Source organism: Clupea harengus, unplaced genomic scaffold (genome assembly GCF_900700415.2).
Source record: "Clupea harengus unplaced genomic scaffold, Ch_v2.0.2, whole genome shotgun sequence".
In the NCBI taxonomy this organism is placed as follows: Eukaryota; Metazoa; Chordata; class Actinopteri; order Clupeiformes; family Clupeidae; genus Clupea; species Clupea harengus.
Window position 1 is genome coordinate 47,472 of NW_024879758.1, and position 20,541 is coordinate 68,012.

The window sequence follows — 20,541 nt, forward strand, 5'->3', positions numbered from 1 at the left end:
TCAGATTGTTTTATTTTGTCTTGAACATCACCTGTAGTTTCACCTTCATTGGGAACATCAGAAATGTTTGTGCTCTTTACAGCTGTGGGATTGCTGTTGATTTCTTCATGCTGTTTCACTCCAGCATGAACAGGAGGTTCATCCTGAACTGAATTTGTAGATTGTCCATCTAAACTACCCCCTTCCCATATTTTCTCTTTCTGCCCTTCATGTGTCGGTGAGGTGGTGACATCATCAAGAGGGGACTTACTGTCATCACTAAATGTATGATCAACATCTTCAGACTGTCTGGGTGATCCAGAAGAGGGATCTGCATGATGATCAGGATCAGCACTCTCATCAGACTTTGGTGCAGAGTCTGGTTCCTTAAAGGGGCCCGGGACATTCATGGGAATATAACCAGTTGTTGGGATCATTAGAGGCATTTTTTCACAATGTTTTACCTTGCTTTGAACATCAACTCTAGGGTCACCTTCAACTGGGTTTGAAGATTGATCACAGGTATATTGTGTTACTGCAAAAGATGAAGCTTGATGTTTTCCAGGAAGCAATACTACAGTCTCTTCCTTCTTTTGGTTGATTATAATCTTTCCAGTTGTCTCACCTTTGATCTCATTTCCAGTGTGCCCTGTTATTCAGATATACAGTATATACATTACTTTGATGAATTTAGAGTAATCTTCAGTCTACATATGAAATCACATATAATAGTTTGTATTTGTAAAGAGTTACCTCTTGATTTATTCTTGTAGCAGTAATAGACCAACCCAGCAGTACCAATACAAATAACTCCAATAACTCCAATAACAGCAGACACTACACGTAGAATGAGCTGATGATCTCCTGCATTTACAACAGAATAAGTTATTGTTAAATCTGCTGTGAATGGTGAGGTGTTTTTGTTTAAAGTTCCATGTGGCCATGTAACATGCAATAGCCTGTACGAGGTGGAACTAACAGCAATACCATCACACTTCCATAAGAGGATTGTAGATATTTATATCATGAAATGGAAGTAATCACCTGAGGTAAAGCAGTCACTGGCATGGTAGGTCACACTGCTGTTACTAACTGGGTTGTTCACCACACAGGTGTAGACTGAGTCCTGGTTCTCCTTACTGATCTGTGGTCCAGTCTGACCCCTCATCTCTGCAGTCTGCAGTCCAGGCCCAGACCAGCTGTAGTCCAGAAAGTCACCCTCTGCCTCACAGTGTAGTGTTGCATTGCTTAGGCAGGTGATCTTTGCTTTAGTGACAGGGTCTACAACGAACCGATGAAATGTAACAAAAGTATTGAGACATTATGAGGGAGGCGAGTAATAATAATGTTAATAATAATAATAATGTTATTATAGGTGTCTGATAACATGCAAAGGATCCCTACAGAAATAGACCTGTGTCTGTTTACCTCAATAACTGTAGACACTTCAGAGAATGACTGTTCCCCTTTCAGAATGTGCTATTATGTGTATAGAGCTTGTTGTGCTTACCAGTTACTTCAACTCTGTGCTTTCTGATGATTAACTTTCCTTGAATTATCATTACTGCGTCATACAATCCACTGTCATCTTTGGTCAGATGTATAATGGTCACATCCCCAGCTTTTACGTCCAACTTAATCCGCCCCTTGAATTTTAAATATTCACTGACGTTCCCAGCCTTATTGTCCCACTCCACCATCTTGTTGCCATTGTGCCTCCACAGAATGTTTTCTATCTCTCCTTCAACCAGGGGCTGTAATGTGACTCTTCTATTAGTTGCAACATTGATGGTTTTTGAGAATGCACCTGAAAAGAACGAGTATAAGAAATTATTTGGTGTCAAATATGCACTTATTATGAAGCCAATGTTTGATGAGAAATAACTGTTTCATGCTATTGTTAAACAAACACAGAAAATACAAGTAAAAACTTCCACAGCTGTAGTTTTGGCAAATGTGGTAAATCAGTTGCCCTTTATTGGAGATGGGCAGCACAAAGCCTAGGGGATATACAGTATCATTTAATCACTCAGAATACTTTTAAATAATACAATTTCCATATAAGATACATTTCTTTGACTGTTTGTGGCTACTCAGTTGTTAAAAGGGTTAACCTTTAGCCAACCTTGATGGCCTTGCTCCCTATGTAGATACTAAGGGCTCATTCTAAGCTATCGGAAACGCACCACTTTGTAGTTACAGGCGGATTATACACTAATGAAATTCCTTTTCTGCTAATACATAGATCACCCTAAACCCTATATACTGCACCTTTAAGGAAAAACTACCAGCTTTTAACTACCACCAATGAAACTTGTGGCCAGGGAAGAACCCATTACATTTTGGAGCGGATCCGAATGACAGGGCAGGTCTACGAATTGAGTTTCACTTTCATTAACATTGAGAGATACGGCATTTGGCCTCAGCGGAGGCCTGCACTCTACAAGTGCCCTTATAGTTGAAAACATCAACAGTCAACAGATATTCCACATTGCCCTCAAAACCTAGAAAGTCATTGTATTAAATTGACAGCAGAGGGCACATCCCCTTGCTGACTGGCACGTACGTTTACTATAATGCCTTGTATAGGTACAGTCTGCGATTCTGCATGCACTTTTTGTCTAATTCCGCAATTTAGTGTAAAATAGGTCAAAATACAAATATGTCTTGTATATTTTATATATGTTTATAAAGTAATGCAATTAAATAAAATGATTATATGAAATACATCAGTAATTATATTGGTTATTTGGTTTTGTAATAAATTCATTGTTGAGCACTCGTGTCATGTGACATTAAGTGTGAGGTCTCTCTCTTTTGTACATTAAATGATTCAGCTACCTAACTTCTGTGATTTCTAAAAAGTCCAATTTCAAATAAAGCTATAACAACAGTTTAACAAGAGCTGCCTGAACCTACCAGACAGATGAGCAAAGTGAAAGCGAATTAAATGACGAGAACCATTAAGACCATTAAGATTTCACATTTCCCAGTTTAAAGTAACAATATGCAACAATTTTACGATAAAATAACAGCTTCAAAATCATTTTAGTGGTATACTGACTTGTAATACGGAGGATGGCGTTTGTGTCACTGCCACAGCACACCTGGTGCGCCCGGTATTGTAACTTGTAACTTTGGGGCCTAAGACCTCTTGCCAGAACTCCATAATGATTCATTGCACCACTTGACGCAACAACTAGACCCATGCCCTAGGTATAAGAGGAAGCTAGGGAAGTATTCTCTGTATGACCATCATGGCAGAGGCGTCGAAGAAACCACGGAAGACGTTTCTTAAGGATAGGAGGGTAAAAAGAAAGAGACATGAACAAAAGTCAGTCTCAGACTGGCTTTTACTCAGATGCCGAGCTGCCCATCTTTCTGTTGGACTGGTCAGCAATAACTTATTAACTGTCTTGTTATGTCTATGGCATAATTTGGCAAAATTTGCACTTGCTTGTGGCTGTTAGGAAAGTTGTCGACTCGCTAGTTTTCATCATAAACATCCCTGCCAATGTTATTTATGAAAGAATGCTACGTGGGCTGTAACCGTATCGGCCTCATCCCTGTCTCACTGAGATTTGCAGTTTTTCCAGATGCCCTAAGTCATCGACCTGTCCTGTCTCAGGCTAGCATCCAATACATTCATCTCACATCAAAAAGTTTGATCATGGCTTCTGCCTTTGTTTTTGCCAGTTCCATATCCTGCAGCTTGTCAACAAATACACATGTGCACTGTCCATTAAGAGGTCTCGAAGCATGCTTTGTATTCAGGGCGGTAGTGTTAAAGTGAGCTGCACTCTGCAACTTTAGGGGGAGCTCAGTAGCAAAAAAATACCAAGTCTTGCGTAATGGGGATATAAAATCGATCTCCAGACAGCAGTCTTTGACGCCCTATTTAAACCTTGGTTTAACAAACAAAGTCTGTTTTCTGCCATTCAAACTGTAGGTACACCTGGAATTCATCCATTGTGTTTGACTTTAATAGTAACATGCGTATGGTTTCATCCGGAACCTACGTAAAACTTTCCCTGTCATAAAAATGTAACCTGATGCATTCTTAACTACGCCCCCTGAGCGGGGACAATAGGAACGTCTTTACAGATGTTCTCTCTCTCTCCCTCCCGGCATCGACCGAGGAGCACCTCTCTTTGACCTCTCCTCACCTCCAGGCATCGCCTGCACACAACTCTCTTTGTTCTCTCGCAACAAAGAGAACTCATTTTTGTCTTACGGCCGACACACGCCTAAGATCTCTCATCAGTCAACGAACTGCTAAGTGAGACGAAGTAAGTTTAGCGAAAGCAGCTAACATTAGACCTGCTAGCTAAATTGCAAAGGGAACAGCAACAGAATCGCATCACATGTATGTTCGCGTACGTGCACACATGCACGCGGAACTGCTGTGATCAGACAAAGGAACACACACAGTCTTTCTGGCACGCTCCTAACATTGCAACCCCGAGCTCACAAGCTCACACACACACACACTCCCTCCCTGTTACACATACACATACTCCTTCAATTCATGAATGTGTTACATTTAGCTAGATTACATATTGTGTGTTATTTTCTTATCTTGTGTAAATAAATACTTTGATTATATACGCTGGTCTATTTAATGTTACACAAGAATGGACGTTGCCAACCTCTTCTATTCAGAACTCCAATGACCTTCAACTATACTATTAATAAGTTAACTTTGGTTGTAGTTATTCATTTAATTATTAATCAGAGTTCAAAATTCATAGTATAATATATTTAATGAGACTGATATATTTAATGAGACTGATTTGTGGATTATCATTATTTTGACCACCGTGGAGGACACTACACTTTCTGTGGCGCCCCCTAGGTGTTCAACTTAATTGATCTGCCTTTGTGTTGAATGGTTGATGCCTGTCCAATCGGGTGAGATTACCAACATATTGTTGCTGTTGCAAGGACAGCACCAGTGTGTCTTGGTGGCCCTTGCAAAAACGGTATCACAATTTACACACAATTGCACCCACATTCACCCGCCGCCTGCTCACAGGGTAAGGTACCTACATAGTCTGGTACTCCCATGTGAGGCTGGTACCAATTTCACCTACAAAACAGTATTATGTTCACATGAAATATAATTTATGTCTATAAAAACTAAAAGACTTACAGACTTTCTGTTTATAAAAACCTAAATGTTTTCTCTGTTATCAATGCGAGTTTAAGGGTATGTACATGAACCAGGGAATGTGTGCGTCAGTGTGCATGAAAGCGTTTTCATGTTGACGAGCAATATGGTGGATGGGGTAATGTTCATGAAAGACAGATGACAGGCCCTGTATGCCATGGGCTGTCTGGCTTATTTTGCAGTAGTAGTTTGCAGTATTCAGCACTGCATTTAGCAGCCAGATTTTGTTCCTTTTCTTTTTAAACGCCCCTTGTATGTATGTATATACATAACACGCCACACTACAGTTAAACATATTTGCAATTCCACCCACTCACACAAATGGCAAACTCCGACTTTAGTGTTTGCAAATGGGTACCATAGGAAAATAAGAAATGGAATAAGGTTGTCTGGAACTTCCTTCATGTATGGGATTATCTACCAGCAGGCCCGTCTTGTGTCTTGCTCGTCCTGGAGACAAAGTCCCCCCCCACCTGGTAAAGAAGGCACAAAGTGCTTGTTCCCTTTGCGCACTGCAAAACAGCTCTCCTCTCTGATGCAACTACTTAATCAAAGAACTTTCATGGATGTGTTAGATTTCATTGAAATCGATATTTGTCATAGATATTTAGGATGCACAAATGGTCAATCTACAGAGACATCAAAGCTGTCTCTTAATCCCATTAGGTCTGGTTCCTGCCATTTGTCTGAGAGCCATCAGCCCTGCATCCTGGTCCTTTGTATGAAGCCAGCTAGTTGATTGCCAAACTAGGTGTGGGACAGACATATGTATTAAATTAGGGTGAGAGTCCTAACCAGATTAATTAGCAGTCATCCCTTCAGTTCTGATACCTACCCCCAGACACACCATTTCCACCTAAGGTTATTGTTTACATGTTAATTGTATTGTATAAGAGACGTGAGGCTCGGCTAATACTTTGAAAGATTCCTCTCGTATACCTCGGTATGCGAAGTTGATTGTTCAATTTGCGCTGGAATAAACCATTTCTTGTTGAACACTTTCCCGAGTTCCTGACTATCTGCAAAACCGTAACCTTGGATCTAAGACGAAATTACGAGATCTTTCAGATGTATCAGCTAAATGTTATATGCAAGAGTCCACATTCATGAACATTAGGCTACGCACTAAGCTTTCTAATAGCCTGTAACATTACATTTTGTTATCATATCAAGCATAGCACTTACCATAAAACAGACTGAAAATAATGCAGAAAATGGTTCTCTTCGGAAATCTCTCAGTCATGATTGTTGACAGTGCTCGTGGGTGTCAAAGTGAAAGTGCAACTTAAAACCGGATCATTTGGCCATGCCTCTGAGATGTGATAAGCACAGTGGTTTTCAAACCCGCTTGGATATTTCACAACACCCAGTACTAGGGGAGACCGGGTAAGAGGCCAGTTAAAACATCTGATGGAACTCACAGATGATGGCAAACACCTGTGATGGCATCAGCATGCTACATTCAAAATGTCAGTCTCAATGTCTGTTATAGACAAAAGTCGTTTATGGGTCAAATTTGTAACTTGTAAGTTTTGCGAAAGATTTTGACTGCACAATTGATTTTGACAGGACACAAGTAACATGTGGTTGTGATCAGTGGTTTCCTATCCAGATGCTAGTTATTAGCTGCATACAATGTGTTATATTCCAATCATCTAATCAAATGTTAGGAGAGGTTAGCTGTGGATTATTGTAACAGGTATTGCATACAATTGGCAACCAGCAAACGTTTCTAACGAGCAGAGATTCAGCATTTCAAATTAAGCTGGTCAAGTATGATAAGTACAATAGGCTTAATCATAGACTGATAACCCTGATTTACTTACAACATACTTCTTACAAATAGACACATTAAGAAAAAATAACAATGTTTCATCGAGGGAGATGTAGATTAAGGTGAGAGCTGCGGCGAACATGTGAATAACATTGGTTTGTAAGCGACTATCTGGCATTTTGAAAACAAACGCTGTAAAGACTACATTTTACAGAAAAACCCCAATCCACCAGTAATCTCGGTTAAATAATGCATGGCTGTTACCGTTAAAAGGGCATGTTACTGTGGCCCTCGGTAGGCTGATCACCAGACTACGCCACCCCTTGAGCTAAACTGGAATAGCAAGGGGAACTCCGTCCCAATCATGGTCCAACACAGGTTCTTTGGTTAAATATAAAAGATGAACTTTATTCTTGTTTCTCGTTAAAATAAGGTGTCACTATGGTCGTCAATAAATGAATACATAGACAATACATTAAAGGGATTTCATGGGAATGACTAAGCCATTGGGTAAGAATCCGGAGCCACTGACACACAGACTAACAGGGGGCCTGCCTCAAATACCACACGTGAAGGAGAGCACACACTAAGAGCTCATTGGCCACACCACTGCAAGCGCACCATTTAGGCAAATTAAGAAAAGGGGGTTCACTCTTCACTGCACATCATATCAAGGGTGAGAAATGATTCTAGAGGACAACCGGCCAACCTGTAATCTAGGCTAGGGCCCAATCAATACCCAGGCTATTGAGAGAGGGGAATAACATGGGGGAAACAGATAACAGATTAACGAAACAAACAAAACAAAAAGAAACCCTCTAACCTGTGGCTCACAATATCCTCCTAACCACATATATACTACTAGCCCCCCAGGCTAGAGGGGAAAACAAATATACTAGGGCTGTGAAATGATTAAACATTTTAATCAAATTAATCACAGGTTTCTGTGGATTAATCATGATTAATCACATATTACCAATTTTCTCAGTATATTTTTGTGAGAACAAAAATATTTATGACAAAAGACGGATATATACATTTAACATGTTTTCTTTTTTTATTCATAAAAAAAACAATGGTGCTGCATCTCAGCAGTTTTTTAGCAGTTATCTTTGCTATTCCATATGGAACATTAATATAAACTTCATCCTAAACAGAATTCGGGCTTCTTAGCCAATATATGGTTGAATAAAACATTTTTCTTTTCTTTTTAAATCAAACAGAAATAATTTGTGCTTCTTAGCCATTGTTTTTATAGGATGGTTGAAAATGTTTCTCTTTTGTCAAACAACCATTAACCACACCATGACACAATCTAATCATGCCTCTAAAGGCCCTAGTGGTCATTTTGTCTTCAATTGCCCAATTGCTTGCTACAGTTTGGAACTATTCTGCACCTGCCTCTGCAAAGTGGCGCTCTTCTGTTTTCATGCACGTTAGTGTAAACGACTTTCAGGGGCCTACGTTGTTAAGTGAGGGTGGTTTGGCGCATTCCACTTGAACTCCCCTCGCCGACCAACGCATTTGCTACGGTGAAACGATAACGTCTTCCCGCAGAGTGTACATATCACTTTGGTTTTATTGAATGTTCTATCTTTGTTTTTTTGGAACACAAACTTCCCATCCAGAAAGTCCTCAGGTTCATCAGAATTATCCATGTTGTTTGTTTGCTGCCGTCTGACTGCATTAGAAACTGTGACTAGTGCAGATTGGGTGGAATTCTGGGTATATTGGAAGCTCATTCTGCGCATGAGTTAAATGCGTAAAAAAAAATAACGCATTAATCCTGTAATTTAAATCATAACATGTTAACGCCAACAATACTGTATAGCTGCGTGCTTCTATAGCTTCTTCGCTGTCTAAACAGCTGCACCCGAGAACGTCATGCACCTGGCGTCTATACGCTGCCAGCAGGGGCGTCGTTAGGCCAAATTATTTGGCATTATTGGCTTTATATTATTGTTTCTCACATGGACAAGTTATTTATAACTCTAAAATGCTACATATGTGCGAGCGTTCTGGTTTGTATGTTCTCCCCCTTCAAATTACAATCCAATAGCCTATCATCATACTTAATGATATAAACCCCGGGGATCTTGCGGAGACTGCTGTGCTGGCTTTCTCACTCTGCCAAGTAACCAAGTGTCTCTTCAACGACAGCCAGGATATTAGCCAAGGAGTTTAGTTCAAAGTAAATGATGCAAGGAGTGAAATTGTAAGTACGGGTAGTTACAGAATGTGGCTGTAGTTGTTAACGATTGTTACCTGCTTAAATTTAGGTTTACTTGAGGTAAATGAAAGGGAATATTGTAGTGGGCTATGTTAACACTACGCTAGCTAGCTAGCTAGATAATTTGTTACAAACTGTCTCCAGTGAGCAAGAGTGTGAACTGGTGAATTAGAAATACAAGAAATAACTATCGACATCTGTCTATTCTTTGCATTAATAGATCTCTCTAGTATTTCGAAACAATAATATCAGTCCCTATAGAATGTTGTTGTTTATAATCAATTAATGCTAGTGCATTCTAGTTTGACTTGATTTTAGTGAATGCATTGGGTTCCTTCCATTTCAGTCCATCATACAATATTTATCATTTGATAATTAAGATGTAATTGAAATGTGTTTTAAAAAAAAATGTATTCATGTTTTTTTACCCATTGAATGGTATATTTGACACTGAACTAGTTCATCTTTATCTCAGTGATAGTGTCCAAATGAGCATAAAATATCACTGTAAAAACTACAGGGACAACAAAATATATGTAAATGTTGATCAAAATCGTATTCCCTTCTGCTCATAATAAAACAAGTAAACAACTCAAGAATTAGTATTTGGGAGCGGATAGGAAAGCTAGTTTATCCGTCTTTCCTTTACAAGTAGGACAATTATTTCTCTCTTTATTTGAGAAAAGTTCATATTTGTGTTGTCAAATTTCACTATGACCCTGAAATTCTGTCTCTTGTGTTATCATATACTGAATGCAAGCAAAACAACAGAGCAAAATCACACTCTTTCTGATTGAATCTATGAACTGTCTGAAACAATGGCTATCCACGGCCCCAAAAAATTGTCGCGCGCTCTGCGCACAAACAAGCCACTCCCCATGGGGCTAAGCCCCCCCCCTTTCTTTTAATCCTAGAAACGCCCCTGGCTGCCAGTAACCACAATAACCACCGCACTGATACACTAACTGCTACTAACACCGTTGCGATGCATGTAAACAGGGTTTGGAGTACATTTGGTCAGGAAGACGCTCAACGCGGTCCTGACGGCGTCCGCTCAATAACACGCTACCGTGTCGCTGAAGACAACACTCCAGAACACTGCTACACTCCACAATCAGCAATGGACGGCTACCGGCATCAGGACCCAAGGTCTATATATCTATGCCTGTCCCCACTAAACTAATTGGAAACCAATCCAAGCCCCTACTAGTGACGTAAACACGTAAGAAAGGTGACAGAGGTGAAGCAAAATAAAAGTTCCCTACACCCATTGGTCCCACCGGCTACATTACAATTGTCCTTGCCACTGTTATACCTGTTCCCAACATGTTACAACTGAAATGAAAGCACTTCTGGCGATTTTTTGCAGCAAGGCAAAATAAGAAGTGTTACAACTGTACCCGGTCTCATCCCCAGTTAACAAGTTACCAGTTTTGATACAATGAATATACAAAATATTTTGGTGGAAATATATTGCATTATTGTTCTGTTTGTACATAAAGCCACTATAACCACCTGAACTGTCCACATAAAAACACTGGTATTTTGTTTGTCACAATTTTTATTATTATTTGTAGTTACACACGGACAAGATGTTAAATTCCTTGTGCCTTTGGTTGGGGACCTCCCAGAGCAGCCAATCCTCTCAATGTCACATGCAAGTACTCATCGCCAGCAACTGCCCAACCATAGATCCTGCCAGTGGCGGTGCATCAATACAGGGCGCTAGGGCGCCGCCCCTCTTAAAATTTTGAGATGAAAAAAAAAAAAAAAACCATTATATACCAAATAATTAAAATAAGAAATGTACCGTGTTAACGCGTTAAATGTGTGTGGGAGGCCGTAAGCCCCTGTAAACAACCACTTAAATGTGACCAAATATAATATATTGCCATTCGTTATCACTGAGAAAAGCCCCTCCTCCCTGGTGGGGCGCCGGCCAAATGGAAGTCAATGGAGCTCTGATACTTTTCATAGTCATTTGAGCAAGGACAGCTTCTCATTGGCGGATGAAAGTTCGATCCTGGGGCGCAAAGTCATTGCGCCCTAACCAATGACATTGTTTCCTATCGTTTCTTATTTCAACGCGATTGGACTATTCGGCGAATCAGAGACCAGAAATTATGATGTGTTTCATAGTTAGATTTAGATTAGTTTCATAATTAACAAACAAACGAAACGCGAGTCACAAACAAACAAAACGCGATTCAAACGAACGAAACGCGATTCACAAATGTATTTTGTGATTCACAAATAAATGACCCCATGACATTTGTTTGCAACCTGACGAACACGAGTTACAAATCCCTGCATTCGTCTGTGTGGATTTTTGGAACTTTCCTAACGCGTTTAGATTCACAAATGCATTTTTTCTAGGGCTGTCAGCGTTAACGCATTAATCTATGCGATTAATGCGGCCGCGATTAACGCGATAAAATATTTTAACGCAACTTTAAAAAAATATATATATATATAATAATGTATGCCTTTATTTGGATAGGACATGAAGTTATGACAGAAGTTATGACAGGAAGCGAGGCGGAGAAAGGTGGGGAGAGGATTGGGAAATTACATCAGGCCAGACTTGAACCTGTGTCCCCTCGGGCAATGTAGCCTGTAAGTAGGGGGCTTGGCCTACCATTTTATGGGAGCGATGAGGGACAAGTGGGGCTTGAATAGCTCCCCTTGTTCAAAGTGGGGAATGACAGAAAAAGTTTGAGAACCACTGCGGTAGTGAATTTAGCTATCACAGAAGCAGCTCGTCACCTTAATGCAAAGCACCCGAGAGAAAGCAGTCCCAGGTTAGATGATCGCCAACCCACACTCCATGACTTCTCTAGGAAAATAACTAGACCAGTCCGTGAAAAGGTTACCATTTGGGTTGCCGGTGACTGTCGGCCCATCAACATAGTTGAGGACAGTGGGCTGATTGAGGTGATTCGAATTGCTTCAGGGGAAATTTTTACGATTTACCGTCGAGGGGCACCATTGTGTTAAAAAAAAATACAATTAAACAACAGTTTCTAAAATACACGCTGTCTGAAGTGATTACTTGTTTATTTATAAGATTTAGTCTTAAGAAGAAAAACAAACTTTTAATCGCGATTAATTAATTTAAAAATGTGCGATTAATTAGTAAAAAAAATTTAATCGATTGACAGCCCTAATTTTTTCTAAAAGATATTCTCTGCAGCCTATCAGATCTCTTCCAATTTTAGCCAATCACATTATAGTGTCTATGTGGACTACAAACCACCCGTCATAGTTATGGACATTGTCCGAGATCACGAGCAATGGCATCTGTTAGCTGCCCACTAAATGTTAGTGAAATATAGCTTGTTAATCTTATTAAACCGATTATCATACATGGTTGAATATTCTTGAGAATGGCAGGAACCATGTTTAGTCATTTTAAGTGTTTCCTAGGCTAACGTTTAGCAAGCTAGGCCTTGCTAACATGGATAGAGCTACGCTTGCTGCATATGTTTGCTCTCTAGCCACATCTTACATGGTTAAATTGTGTGGCATGTCAAAATAATAAAATTGTGTGGCAGTAGCTTGGTAGTTAAGCATCGGTAGCTAGAAATTGGTCATTTCATGCCCAATGTAAATTATAGCAGACATCTGAATGCTGGGATGGTCCATTCATTCGAATTTAGGCTAATATTCTGTAGAATTCTGAAGCACCTTATGTGTGTCTGTGCACTGTGTATTTATTACCTTCTCATAGCCTGTCTCACCCTAGTATTGGCGGCATTAGGTATGGTAGGGGCCATAGTTACAGCCCTAACTATGCTCTCTGCCGCTCGTCTCTCTGGCATTGGGGAAATATTCCTAGCTAGGGCTTGCACAAGAACATGTGCTGCTGCCTCCACTTGACTTGACAGCCCCTGCTTTGGAAAAAAAAATCGTTTTAATGATCTGTTCACTAAAGTCCCATGTACGATGTTACCTGGCTAGAGAGCAAACTAATTCAGCAAGCGTAGCTCTATCCATGTTAGCAAGGCCAATGTTATGTTAGACATTGACAGGAGCGTGCCTATGTTCCCACAGCCCTATGTTCCCACAGCCCAATGTTCCCAGAGCCCTATTTTCCCACAGCCCTATGTTCCCACATTTCTAAGAGCTTTTTCAAAATGAGGTCTTATGTTCCCACAGCTCTGTGTTCCCACATTTCTAATATTCATTACAAAATTAGGCCCTATGTTCCTACAGTTCCCACATTTCTACCCCTGCCTGGTAGTTAAGGGTTCACCATTCCGTAGCTGGCGATTTGAAGGAGCTAGCTAGCTTCCCAACTCTAACCCTAATCTTAACCCTAACCCTAGAACATAGGGCTGTGGGAACATCGGGACTAATTTTTTAAAATAAATCTGGTAACATAGGTCTGTGGGAACATAGGGCTTTGGGAACATAGGGCCTAATTTTCAAAATTGTTAGCCTAGGAAACACTTAAAATGACTAAACATTGATCCTGCCATTCTCAAGAATATTCAACCACGTATGATAATCGGTTTAATAAGATTAACAAGCTATATTTCACTAACATTTGGTGAGCAGCTAGCAGATGCCATTGCTCGTGATCTCGGACAATGTCCATAACCATGACGGGTGGTTTGTAGTCCACATAGACATCAGTGGCGATTCTAGAAAATTTTACATGGGGTGGCAGAAGGGTAGCAAGTTGAAATTCAAGGGTGGCATATCACACACACATGCCTGGTGTCTATATGTATTTATATTAAACTTTATTACAGGCTCAAGGCCCACATGGAAGATGCACAATACATATAATCAATAAATGACATACATAAATACATTTAAATATACAATGAAAGAAGGGCTAAAAAAGGCACTCATGCCAGTGTTCCCAGATCTTAGATGTGTACTTGACAGAGCTGCGGCCAGGGTCTGTCATCAGATCAATTATAAAATTTGTAGAGCAGTCCAGCCGACTCATAAACTTAAAAGTAAGGTTCCTCAGCAAGGCCATAAAGGTGGTTAGACCCATATTACAGAACAGCTGACTGGCTCTAGTACTCTTGGGTTTCTTCATGAGTATCCTAAGACAGTCATTATAGGCTACTTTCAATTTACGCAAGCTCTCCTTCTTGTAATTAACCCAGAGTGGAGCTGTATAGAGAGGGGTGCAGTAGGCTCTAAACAAATACATTTTAACATCATATGTACAGTAGGGGTGGGCGATATGACCAAAATCTTCTATCACGGTATTTGTAATTTTATATCACGGTTACGGTATATATTACGGTTTATTATACGTAGGGTGACCAGATTTGGGTTTTTGAAAAAGAGGACACTTCAGCGGTGGCGAAATGTGTCCACAGACATTTATTAATTGACCCCTAAGAACACTAAGGTGCAGAAACAATACTGCCTCAATAGGCTATTGGCCTAAGCAATAGTGGCCAGTATCCATTGAATCTTTAAATAGTAAAATAAAAGCAAAGTGTATGTAAAAAAAAAAAGAAAAAGGAAAAATCTTTCTGTGGCATTTAGTGCAGTGCTTATGTTTCAGTGGTTCTTTAATGTACTTTCAGAAGATAACTCAAGTGTTAAAACTTTCTTTTCAATGTGTGTCCATATGTTTACGCAATAATGATGAGATATTTTCTTTATATGGCCACATATTAAAATAAAAAAATTAAGAAGTTGGCCATTACACATAGACATATATACATAGACGCTCCATTGACCGCCTCAGCCCGTTGCTGCGACGTGCTAACGTGATGACGAGGTGATGACTGGTCTGTAAACAGACGCAAGTAAATGATGGAGCTGCAGTTTTTCTGGATAAAAAGCACTATAGAGCGTTTATATTTCTCAACCGATTTCACTGAGTCGTTTTTATATTCAAGGGTTTATGATCTACGTGGAGTACCAAAAAAAGTTTTGTCTCCATATTACTTAGAATCTCGTTGGTTTGGCCGTAATCGCCGTTGACACACATACATGTATATGATAATCGCTGCTAGACGCTCACTGTTCTTGTGCTCTCACAGCTCATTCACTTTGAAATACTGAAAAATAAATGCCTACACTAGAAACTTTTCAGTCCATATTTTTCAGTATATTGAATCTTGCCCAACAGTCGAGGATTACTCAACAAGTAGGCATGACAGTCCTTGCAGGTTATGTGCTTGAAAATTGTACTGGGTATCGTATTATACGGCTCTTCAGAATGTTCAAAAAAGTTCCGTTGATTTGAATGGGCCACCCCAACGTTCGCAGGTCTGTAATTTCTTTATTTTCACTGCTGCGAAAATATAATGGCCGCTGACCATCTTTCATATCATTCCGCAAGTAGTCCGGTCATTTAACGTAACGGGAAGTAATGGGTTGCTACGCAACACCTGAAACTTTAGAGTTCTATTTTATTTCTCAGCAGAAATCACAAAACGGCTACAATATCGTTAAAGACGTATTTTTGGAGGAATGTCTATTGTTTTGGCGAGTTACTGTATAATAAGAGGGATGAAGTATAGTTCGGAGGTCATTATCTAAAAATAAATCGATTTGAATCGATTTGATTGGATTTCAAAATAAGAGTATACCGCGGTTGAAACGGTATGGCCAAATCTCTCCCGGTAGACACATTTCTACCGTTGCACGGTATATACCGTCATACCGCCCAGCCCTAATGTACAGTGGTGGAATTTTCTAACAGTGGTAACTTTAAGGCTAGCTAGCACAAGCAAGCTGTATAGCGAGCTAGCTACTGTATGCTACCGACTTTTGCAAGCTAGCAATTAAATAAACGATTGAAATTACAACGGAACTGTCTATCACATATGACCACCCATCACATTTTCTTTTCACATTCACGATTCACTTCTTTCATCACTGCAAGTCTACAGTAGGCTTGTCTCCAGTTTGTTTTTGGCTTCTCAAATGCTTTCAAACCGTTTCTTTCTTCACTGGAATGGAGCGGGAGATGGGCAACCACGGTGACAAGAGAGCAAAGCGGACTCATGGACTCCACCATTTTACAGGGGAGGGGGAACTTAAAGATTTACCAAAGTTACCAAAGAGATCAACAGCTTAAGTAGCAAAAATATAATACCATTCAATACATATATAGTATATTATAGAAAACATTTGACAACCTTGGTGGCAAGTAGGGTGGCAAGCAATTTTTTTAGGGTGGCAGCTGCCACCCCTTGCCACCCCGGTGGTTTCGCCACTGATGGACATTATAATGTGATTGGCTAAAATTGGAAGAGATCTGATAGGCTGCAGAGAATATCTTTTAGAAAAAATGCATTTGTGAATCGAAGGTTGTGTTCGGATTCTTAGATAGCTGTCTAATCCTTGATCTCTTGCTGGACAGGTGTCTGACGAGAGAGGTCCTTTCGGGGGAAGGTATCTCAAAAACCGTTGATTTCGAACAGTCTATTAAGATAGGATGTACGGCAACATGACGCTGTGTCATCATGCTGTGTGTGCTTATTTGCTAGCTAGCAGCTACTGTTAGCGACCTGGCTAACGGATACATCGCTAACGAAACAGACTATTTTTGTTAATCAATCATGACATAAGTACATAGTACACTGTTTATTTCTCTGTAACTTTTTTTTTTAAATTACCAAAAAAAGCAAAGAAACGTACATCGGTGAATACTTTTGTGGAACTTCGACGATTTCATCTGCCATCTTTTTTTAAATTTGTCTCCGGTTAGGGAATGGCGCAGAGAGTTATGGGTAATACCTGCCGCCATAAGAGAGCAAGGCAGCTCAGATGCTCTCTTGAAAAATGACCGTTATGTGACGTATTTCAAGGTATCTTACTAAAGCGGAAGAGAAGGTTTAAGACATTTCGAACAGTACTTGCTCTCTTACTAGGGAGGGAGGAAGGAAGAAAGGGAGCATTTTAAGCCTATTCGAACAGACCCTAAATGCTTTAGGAAAGTTCCAAAAATCCACACAGACGAATGCAGGGATTTGTAACTCGTGTTCGTCAGGTTGCAAACAAATGTAATGGGGTAATTTATTTGTGAATCACAAAATACATTTGTGAATCATGAAATACATTTGTGAATCGCGTTTCGTTTGTTTGTGAATCGCAGTTCATTCGCTTGAATCGAGTTTCGTTTGTTTGTGACTCGCGTTTTGTTTGTTTGAATCGCGTTTCGTTTGTTTGTGAATTATGAAACAAATCTAACTCCATACATAAGCATATAGGAGAGCACCATAGCTAGCAGAAACGTTGGTTTGTGAATATGGTGACATCGGTGACTGAAAACTCCGTGGTATCCTTATGTGAAACACTGTTTAATCGACGATTAGATGTTGACAAGAGGAGAGTGAAAGACTTGGGACCCGAACGGATATAAACATTCAGCAGCAGACCACTGATAGCACCCGGAGCTTCTCGTCAAACCTGTAGGCTATGCTAAGCAGAGTTGGTTAGCTGGTTGTTCAGTTAGTAATGCGTTTTTTTGGTTCCCCTGTCTTGTTGTTCCAAAGTCCTGGGTCTGAAACACTCTGGATTACAACGGGAATAAGGGATCTAAAGCACTACTGAAAAATGTAAAAGCATGAATCTGGCCTTAGCCATCTAAATAACAGCATGAAGCTAAACCTCTTTGGAAGACTGAGTATTGCAGAGCAGTTGGACGAAGGGTACCGAATTGGCATTGGAAAACATGTAGTATCATCCAGTGTTTCTGAATCTATTCTGCTCTAAACCGCTAGTATAATCCAGTGTTTCTGAATCTATTTTGCTCTAAACCACTGGTATCATCCAGTCTTTCTCACTCTATTCTGCTCTAAACCTCTACACCCTGTGTTTTTTTTATCTACTCTGTTTTAAACTTCTTGTACAAAATGCTTCTGAATCTAGTCTACTCTAAACCTCTACTACTCAATGTTTAAACCTCTGGAACCCAACCCAATGTTTCTTAAACCATTCTGCTCTAAACCTCTCATGCCAAATTTGACAGTTTGTTGAGAGTTGTTAATGGACAGTGTTGAGCACTGTGTTTTCATGAAATAAATCTTTGTTTTTTAATATATTCTACTCAAAACCGCTCGTGTGTTTTTTTTTCTCATTGTGGAGTGCTATTTAAACTAGCTACTATTAAAAGACATGCGGGAACAAAGAAGCATAAAAGTAGCAGATGTGCCGCAGATATCTCTTCGCTAAAAAAATGTTTTTCGAGAAGGTACGTTGCAGTTGGATAACAAAAAGGTTTACCATGCTGTAAAGTAAAGTACCGCGGTGTAGACTGCGGCGTGAAGGTGGACCGAGAGATATTTTGTGATTCGCCCATAGCTAAGGTGATGATGTGTGGCCGAACTAAAGCCCAGGCTTTGTGTGCGAATGTCCTAGCGCCCTACTCTGTAGCCTACAGGTACATATCACATCAAAGCAAACAATTTGCCGTTTTCAGTGGCAACCGACGCATCAAACAAAGGTACGACCAAGTGTTTCCCAATTGTACTGAGATATTTGTACTTTGAGGAAGGTGTACAACATGCCCTGTTGGATTTTTACAGTGACAGCAACGAAACTTCAGAGGCTATAACAAACCAGCTGCTGGCTAAACTGGAGATGTCTGGTCTAGATGTGAAATACATGTCTGCATATGCATTCGTTCAGATTCATCTAGATGTCAAATACATGTCTGCATTCAGATTAATGTGTCTGTTTATTATTTATTATGTATGTGACCTGTGATTTAATTTGTACATTTTAAGTCCACAAATGTTATGCTTTGTGGCACTCAGAACTTTAAAAGATTCATCTCAGTGGTCAGTTTTTGAACACCACAATGTATTGAATAAATACAAATACTGTGAACAAACACTTTTTGACTCTTCAAGAATATTGTTTCCTATTCTGTTACACATACATCATGTATCAATCACACAAAGTTGTATTGTAGAGGGGAGCACGCCACAGTCCTATGTAATTATTCACAGCCTCACGAAATACAGCATAGTGTCCTCCTTTTTGGTGTTATGGATATGGTCACCCTACCCCCAGGACTGCGTCTGACTGACAGAAGGCTTTGATTCATATTTTTGCCGCTCAAATACGCTTGTTCAGAGAAGACCTGGTATTCGAGTTAGAGAGTTTATAATGGTATATATATGGTCGAAAAGGTAAACTTATCTCCATCATGATAGGTATTATTTGTGGGGGAAAATCTATAACAAAATGATATGCTTATCTTACATACACTATAGAAACGATTCCACTATAAAAACGATTACACTATAAAAAACGATTCAATGAAATGAATAAGCTGCCGTCGAGCGCCTGTTTTATTGTGTATGTGTTTTTTTTAGATGTGGGTAAAGCTGCTGTGTGTGCCGCCGTATCAAATAATGCCTTTCATCAGTGTTTTAAGAATGTTTCAGCACTTTGACCGTCTGTTTACGTTACCGCGAGTCAAAGCACTATCCATGTTTCTGATCGCTTTCTCGTTGATCTGTCTACTTTCCCAATACAATAGCCGAAGTAACAACTTCGTATACGCCAATGGTGTGTGTGCGCCTCAAGCTAGTAACTAGCATGCACTAGGGCCCGTCATAACTACCTTACGCCACTGCCCAGACCCATCCCCCATACTGACATCAGCCAGCAATCAGCCAGATTACTTGAACATTTAGGCTACACAGTAATTTTACTAATCATAAATTACAGTGTAAAACTTTAATTCAGAAAGCGGTTTGGTCAGGACTGAACGGAAACATCCTCAAGTGAACTGGGAGCCAGTTCAATTGGATCTAGGGTATTTTCGAGTCTACAAACTTCAAATCAGCGTCCTCAACATTCGGCTACGCATTACGCATACTAATAGCCTGTAACATCTTGTCATACATATCAACCATAGCACTTACCGTAAAACAGAGTGAAAATGAAGCAGAAAATTATCCTCATCTTCGGAAATCTCTCAGTCATGATTGTTGAGTGCTCCTGGTCCTGGCTGTCAAGGTGAAAGTCCAACTAATGAACGGTTCATTTGGCCACACCTCTGAGACAAGATAAGCGCAGGTGTTTTCAAAACCGCTTGAATATTTCACAACGCCTAGACTGGGTAAGGGGTCAGTTGTAACATCCGATGAAACTCTCTGAGATCAGTTTGCTAGGTTCAACATTTCAGTTTCAATGTCTGTTAAAGACAAAAGTTGTTTGTCGATCAAAACAACTAGTTTACTCTTTCCCTGATTTCTGCCATTGCGATCTCTATGTTTGCTGAGGACTTGAAACAGCCCACTGGGATTAAGATGGGTAGGGGCACAGGAAATAGTTGTGTAATGCTTCTTTAGGCTACATCTTAGTTTTCACTGTGATTACACTAAGTTAATTTGTGTCTGAAAATAATGCAGAAAATGGTCCTCCTCTTCGAACATCTCTCAGTCA

The 20,541-nt window shown here is 39.9% G+C and overlaps 1 protein-coding gene across 2 annotated transcripts; it reads right to left on the reverse strand.

Moving 5' to 3' along the window:
- Positions 1 to 789: 789 nt before the first annotated feature.
- LOC122130244 (CD48 antigen-like) lies at positions 790 to 20,099 on the reverse strand. Of its 2 annotated transcripts, XM_042704897.1 has the most exons (4): positions 20,019 to 20,099; positions 1,490 to 1,786; positions 1,073 to 1,260; positions 790 to 843 (listed from the first exon to the last, which is right to left on the reverse strand). In XM_042704897.1, exons 1-4 carry the CDS (start codon positions 20,077 to 20,079, stop codon positions 817 to 819), a joined length of 573 nt encoding a protein of 190 aa, XP_042560831.1. In that variant the 5' UTR covers positions 20,080 to 20,099; the 3' UTR covers positions 790 to 816. The 2 variants fall into 2 exon arrangements, with proteins under 2 accessions (XP_042560831.1, XP_042560830.1); XM_042704896.1 differs by lacking the exon at positions 790 to 843 and having other exon boundaries at positions 874 to 1,260.
- Between the last annotated feature and the right edge of the window lie 442 nt (positions 20,100 to 20,541).